At 42.3% G+C, this 7,232-nt stretch overlaps 1 protein-coding gene across 1 annotated transcript in view; it reads right to left on the bottom strand.

Moving 5' to 3' along the window:
• Positions 1–392: 392 nt before the first annotated feature.
• The window catches only part of LOC125120810 (sodium/potassium/calcium exchanger 2-like), a 30,681-nt gene continuing 23,841 nt past the window's right edge, over positions 393–7,232 (bottom strand). The window contains exons 4-5 of the mRNA XM_047769228.1: positions 5,990–6,156; positions 393–958 (exon numbers count right to left, since the gene is read on the bottom strand). Coding sequence (XP_047625184.1) covers positions 709–958; positions 5,990–6,156 — 417 coding nt within the window. The 3' untranslated portion in view covers positions 393–708. The remainder of the gene's footprint in view (positions 959–5,989; positions 6,157–7,232) is intronic.

Below are 7,232 nucleotides of genomic sequence, written 5' to 3'. Positions count from 1 at the left end.
AGATCTTCTCCACCCCGCCCATCGTCTTGCAACCTATTCCTAAAACGTCCACCTTATCAGGCAGAATCCCAGCATGTCCAAGGTAGGCTGAAGATCACAGTAATGATTCTATTAGCTCATCTCTTGCACTTAAGAGGTAAAGCTCAGACTGAAGGTTGATGCCCCTCTTCAACTAGGTGCTATAAATATACTAGAGCTATCCCTGAAAAGATGCAGTTGTATTTATACATATATATATGGTTTTATATATATATAATTTTTCTTTGTGTTTGTATACAGGTATGTACTACTCTATAGGTGTGGAAGGAGAGGTATAATACAGGAACAGGCGGGAGTATGTTCATGTGCATCTATATATAATATGTATACTTTATATGTATATATATCTCCTCCATCATTGTTTGCATCATTACAATGAATGCACCTCTGACCAGCAAGGAATACCTGTCAGCGGTGCAGGGGGAGAAGCCCCAAAGGGTCGGATCTCTTTGTCTCTTGCATGGAGCCATTTCAGTAGGTGAGGGTGGGAGTAGCCCGTGGAATGAATGGGTCCAGGGTGAACCCATCCCTCCTTGAATCTTCCAAGGAGGGACACTCGAAATGCCCAGGGCTGTGTGCCAGCGGCCTCTTCTCCAGAAGTCAAGGAGCCTACAACCCAGAGCAGGGAGGGACTGTCCATGCTGTTGGTTCAAGATATGGCTTTTCCTGCTAGACGGAGACAGGGCACACAAGAATTTTGTCTTCCAGGAGGACGCTGACCACAAGGAACACAAAGTAGAGGCCGAACATGATGAAGCCCAGCACTTTGTTCATCCGCCACTTGCAGAGGGCGATGGAGAGGATGACAAAGAGCAGCATGATGAAGAGGAGGACGATGGCGCAGAAGAGGCCATTGCTGCTGACGGCCACAGGCTGGAATCTGTGAATGATGGTGTACAGCAGCCAGGGCAGCGGAAGCCTGTGAGGGGAGCAGACAGACACATGGAAGAAGGCACAGGACAAAATGTTAAGTTTCTTGGAAACAGGCATCCTGTAAGGCTCACTCTGACTTGGGAATGGTTGGCCCAGGAAATCATAGAAGGAAGTCAGGTGAACTTTAAAAACCTTCATTTATTTTTCTTTTCTTCTGCTTTTTTTTTTGCTTTTTAAGGTCACACCGCAGCCTATGGAGGTTCCCAGGATAGGGGTCCAATCAGAGCTATAGCTGTTGGCCACAGCCACAGCCACAGCAATGCAGGATCCAAGCCACATCTGTGAACTACACCATAGCTCATGGCAATGCTGGATCCTTAACCCAATGAGCAAAGCCAGGGATCAAACCCTCAACTTCAGGGTTCCTAGTCGGATTCGTTTCTGCTGCACCACAATTGGAACTCTACCTACATCTATTTCTGACCAAATTAGGGAGAACACAGAGAATTTGTTCTATGTTTAAACAAGATCAGAGACATGACAGCTGCAGGTGCTTTCTGAAATTGATTTAAAATAATTTTTGGGGTTTCCTTTCTAATTGAGATTAAAGTGTTATTCTCAGCCCTAAAGAGGTGAACTGGAGGATGGTACAGGGTGAGAGGAGATGATAAATTGAGAAAAGATATAGGAATTAGTGGTGAAAATACCAAATTGTTATTTTTCAAATGGAGACAGAGAATAGTGATGACTTAATTAAAAATATAAGAGTAAGAAAGAATAAATGTTGATGGAGAAGTGGCCATGATACACATACAGTTTACTGTGGAAAAGATGGAACAAGCTTTTGACCTAAAAAGGGTCTTTCTGAAAGATCTGAGGAAGACTGTATCTTACATTGGTGATGTGATTTTTTTTTTTTTTTTGGCGGGGGTGGGGTGGGTGCTGTACCTGCAGCTTACTGAAGTTCCTTGACCAGGGACTGAACCTATGCCACTGCAGCGACAATGCCGGATACCTACCCTGCTGAGCCACCAGGGAACTCCGGTGATGCAATTTTTGAAGACAATATTATGTGTTTTTATACCTGTTCTCTCCCTTTGCATTTAGCTTTGAAAATCTGATAATATCTTCTGTTTCCTATCCAGAGTGGTGATTCTGAAAGGACATCAGAAGAGCTAACTGTTAGGTCCACCACAGGTGAGGACTCTGTCGGGAGGAACATGGCTGAGGACCATGCCTCGGTGGCACATGCATCTCCAAGTGGCTGGTGAGATGCAGCTGAGTTCTAACCACTGAGCCCAATGCTGGAGTGTTGGCTAGGAGATACAGACCCTGCCAGCGGAGCCTCCTGCTAAGCAAATGGCTAAGGGAGATTTAGTCTTGACTGAACCTCAGGGATGTGAAAGAAGAGGTGCCCTTTTGAAACAGAAAGTTTTCCAAACAAAAAGCAAATAGCTGGAGAGAAATAGTGCAGTGAATGAGGCAGTGAGTTAATACCTCTGTCTCCTCTGCTGGAGAGAGGGGCTGTGAAGGGGAGCCCACAGGTTATGCATCTTTGAATTCCCAGACATGCAGGTCTCCATCTGGGTGCATGCGATAACCTAGAAAGTGACTGATGAGACTGCCTCTTGGCCATCAGTACAGGTGCTTTGTCCACTACGGCCTGGCTTTAAAATGGGCAGTGGCAGGAGGGTGAAGGGTTTCACACGGCAGCTCCAGGGAGCAAGATGTAATTCCAGCTCTTAGCAGTAGGGGGCAGACCTGGCATCCTGTGATCAGCTTTGGAGATTAAAATAAGGGGAGGGGAGGGCCTGAGAGTGTGATGATGCTTGTCCAGGGGAACTCCTCTTTACACTTCCCATTGCCTCCCACTGAACTTTTTTTTTTTTTTTTTTTTGCTTTTTAGGGCCGCACCCACGGCATATGGAGGTTCCCAGGCCTGGGGTCTAATTCAGCCACAGCAATGCCAGATCTGAGCCGCATCTGTGACCTACACCACAGCTCATAGCAATGCCGGATCCTTAACCCACTGAGTGAGGCCAAGGGTCAAACCTGCAACTTCATGGTTCCATGGCACAGAGTAGGCATCTATTAGTAAACTAGTAAATCAACCATTTCTCCAAGTTTCTTCATAGCTCTCATAATTAGCAATGAAAAAAAGGGTGGTGTTGGTTTGTATCTATGCTTTATATATGCTTATATGTTGGTTTGTATTTATGCTTTATATGTATTTTCTAAATCCTTTACCTTGAGTACGTATTAATCTTATAAGCAGGAAGAAAGTGCTGGTAAGACAGTGAAGAAACTGTTACACTCAACATACTGGTAATGATTTTATAAACTGGTGTAAACTCTTGGGAAAGACCTTTAGGAAAAATATACTACATTGAAATATCTTTAATCCATCAATATTTCTTGAATGAATTTATCCTAATAAAATAATTAAGAGATATTTCTGAATTAAAGCATACATAAAACACCCATTATGTCAGAAAATTGGAAAAAATACAAAGGATACAAAAAATACAAAGGATAATCATTAAACTGAAAGCAACAGGATGGACTATTTTTTTTTGTCTTTTTGTCCCTTTTAGGGCCACACCCCTGGCATATGGAGGTTCCCAGGCTAGGGGTCGAATCGGAACTGTAGCTGCTGGCCTATACCACAGCCACAGCAACGTGGGATCCGAGCCGTGTCTGCGACCCATACCACAGCTCATGGCAACTCCAGATCCTTGATCCACTGAGTGAGGCCAGGGATTGAACCTGCAACCTCATGGTTCCTAGTCAGATTTGTTACCACTGTGCCATGACAGGAATGCCCAGGATGGACAATTTTGAAGCCATAGAATGCTAACTATGAGAGCTATGAAGAAACTTAAAGAAATGGTTGATTTACTAGTTTACTAATATATGCCTACTCTGTGCTAGGCATAAATGGCTTTCAAATGGAAAAATAAAAGCTCTTCTAGAAGGTAAAACTGATAATTCACTAAGAAAATTTTATGAAATATTTGGAAGAAAACCCACAAAAGTTAAATGTTTTGGGGTAGTAGGATTAGGGATTTTTTTTTTTAAACCTCAGGCTACAAGATATATATAATTTAAGAACAATGAACAAAAAGAATCTTGCAATTCACTAGAATATTTTTCAAAAACATGACAAAATATGTCTCATAAAATACTTGTAATTTTTCCCAATATATAGGATTTCTCTTTTTGTACTACAGAATATTTTCTGCTTTTATAAGATATTGACCGAGAAAACTACTCTTAATGTGTGGACAGTGGAACTGAGAAGTACTGTTTATATTAGGGATGTCCTTCCTTTAAAACATATACTTTTTTTGACATTCATTCACTCACTCATTCATCCATCCACCCATCCATCCATCCACCCATTCATCCATCCATCCATCCATCCATCCTACAAACATTTGTCAAGCCACTACCAGGCATCAGACATTGTTAATACATTAGACTTTGGGGAGTTCTTGTTTTTGGGGAGGCTAGCAGGCAGGCTGATCTACAAGACCATGACAGGAGTGTGATGTACAGAAACTATACAGGAGAACAACCTGCCCAGGTCAGACTTAAGAGAATCAGAGAAGCCAGGATTTGAGTTGACTTTGGAAGGAAAAATTGGAGTTTCCCAGGCAGACAAGCCATGAGGGCTCTTGAGTGAGAGGTGCCAGTAAAGGAAGAAAGCATAATAAAAGGGCATCTTTGGAACTCAGTGGTGAGACAGTGGAAGCTCAGAACAGGGGTTTATGCACAGATAGTACTGGAGTTGAGAGCACAGGCTCTGCTCACATCTCAGCTATCTCATTTACTAGTTGTGTGAACTCTAGGCCCTTCAGTTTCCTTATCTGAAAAGTGGGCATGATAATATATACCTCATAGGATCATGGTGTGGCTTTAATGAATAAAAATGTATGTATGGTGCACATAGTAAGACTGAATGAAAAAACCATTATATCTTAGGTAGTGAAAAGGATAAAAGAGAACAATATTCAAGACGATAAATATTGGAGTTCCCGTCGTGGCGCAGTGGTTAAAGAATCCGACTAGGAACCATGAGGTTGCAGGTTCGATCCCTGACCTTGCTCAGTGGGTTAAGGATCCGGCGTTGCTGTGAGCTGTGGTGTAGGTTGCAGATGCGGCTGGGATCCTGCGTTGCTGTGGCTCTGGCATAGGCCAGTAGCTATGGCTCTGATTCGACCCCTAGCCTGGGAACCTCCATATGCCACGGGAGCGGCCCAAGAAATCGCAAAAAAAGACAAAAAAATAAAGATGATATATATTAATGATAAAGTATATCTATTGTAGTGGTTTTCCAAACTCAAGTGGCAAATTCCCAGTTCTTCTGGGAACATAAGGCTAGTATGTCATGTGTTACTTTCTCAGGGGGCTGCCGTTCAGGGTTATTTCTCAGAGTGATTTGCTGTAAACTTGTTAAATGAAATGACAGAGATAACTTCCTTTCTGAACTGGATCCACTTTAGAAATGATTCATATTGAGAACTTCAGTTTGCTTCACTGAAAGAACAGATCTCATCTTCTTTCAGAAAACCTAGAATATCTTCATGAGCACAGATAAAGAAATGATAATGCTAAACCTGCCAGCATTTTTTGAGGAAGGAGACAGAATATTTTTTCCAGGCCCATGTTTGTTCCAGTCTGCTTTCTGATCCAAATCTCATCTGTGGCTGGTAGGGACTTTAATTGGAATTGGGACATGGAAAAAAAAAATACAGCAAATGTACCAGGGTATCTTAGTTACATCTGAATGTTGAATATTCATAACATGTAGCTAATGATGTTTTATAGGTGAGATTCTTCTTTAAGTATTTCCTACAACACCCACTCTGTGGGCAAGTATGTGTTTCTGCCTATCTAGGGATAACTTATTCTTCATGAAATTCTTTGAAAATGAAAAATCCAACTGGTCAAATTGATTGGCTGCCTAGGTATTGGTTGGCTTTGGGCTCTGAGATCCTGGTAATGTCTTCACAGCTTCTAAGAAGACAAAACCAGTGGAGCTGTTGTATACCTTTATATAACTAGCTCTACTCACCCTACAGTGATGTCAAAAATGTTGCTTCCAACAGAGCTGGATACAGCCATGTCCCCAAGTCCCTTCCGGGCCACTATGACACTGGTGATCAGATCAGGGATGGAGGTCCCAGCAGCCAAGATGGTCAGACCCATAATCTCTTCACTAATGCCAATTGTCTCTCCAACCTAAAAGTGATGACAGGGACAAACATATGAGTGTTTGAAGTCACAAAACCGTCAAAACCACTAATGTTTCAATGCAACTCCCCCCGTGCCCTTTTTAGGGCTGCACCTGTGGCATATGGAAGTTCCTGGGCCAGGGATCAATCAGAGCTGCAGCTACTAACCTATGCCACAGCTACAGCAACATCAGATCCAAGCTGCATTCGTGACCTACGCTGCATCTTGCAGCAGCGCCAGATCCTTAACCCACTGAGCGAGGCCAGGGATTGAACCTGTGTCCTCATGGATATTAGCTGGGTTCTTTACCCACCGAACCACAAGAGGAACTCCACTAACTCCCTTTGAATGAGTTATTACTCTGTTCTGTGCTGAGTGTTGAGATAATATCAAAGAATAAAACACAACTGTTGCCAGAGTGGATTCTATACTTTAATGATATTCAGACTGGAGACATCAGGAATGTTCACATGAGGATTAAACAGACAATCTCAAAAAAGAGCTACAGAGGATGAGAGTGCAGCCTCTTTTATTTTTATTTTTATTTTTTTAATTAAGACCAAACAGGGGAAGCAGAAGATCAGAATTATAAATGTCAGTTGGTCACTGGCTCCAGAGGCCAGTGCCAGATAATGGCACCAAACCCTATAGCAGATTTGTCCCTGGATTTAGCATCAAAAGTTAAGGATTGACACCCAGTGTCCTGTTTTCCTTAATATCTCCTAGCATCTATAAGCCAATCTTAACCACTTGTAGACTCTAGCATTTCCACAGAAAACTTGACTTTCAGTGTTTTTGGACTTGGTAACACAGGACTGTAAATCAGCAAGGCAGCCAAGGGAGAAAGCAACAGTTAGGGAATCAGAGGACCTTGGTCCAAGGTCTGGCTCCGGCACTTATTAAGTACTTGACCTAATGTTAACTGAACCAGTTGGGCAATATCTTTGATACTTGCTTTCTTTTTCTTTTTTTTTTCTCTTCCAGTTTTATTGAGATATAATTGACATACAGCACTACATAAGGTTAATGTACAGGGCATAATGACTTGACTTATATGCATCGTGAACTGATTATCACATCAG

Source organism: Phacochoerus africanus, chromosome 2 (genome assembly GCF_016906955.1).
Source record: "Phacochoerus africanus isolate WHEZ1 chromosome 2, ROS_Pafr_v1, whole genome shotgun sequence".
Lineage (NCBI taxonomy): Eukaryota > Metazoa > Chordata > Mammalia > Artiodactyla > Suidae > Phacochoerus > Phacochoerus africanus.
Note: the sequence above shows the minus strand (reverse complement) of the source record. Positions and strands in the feature narration are given on the sequence as shown.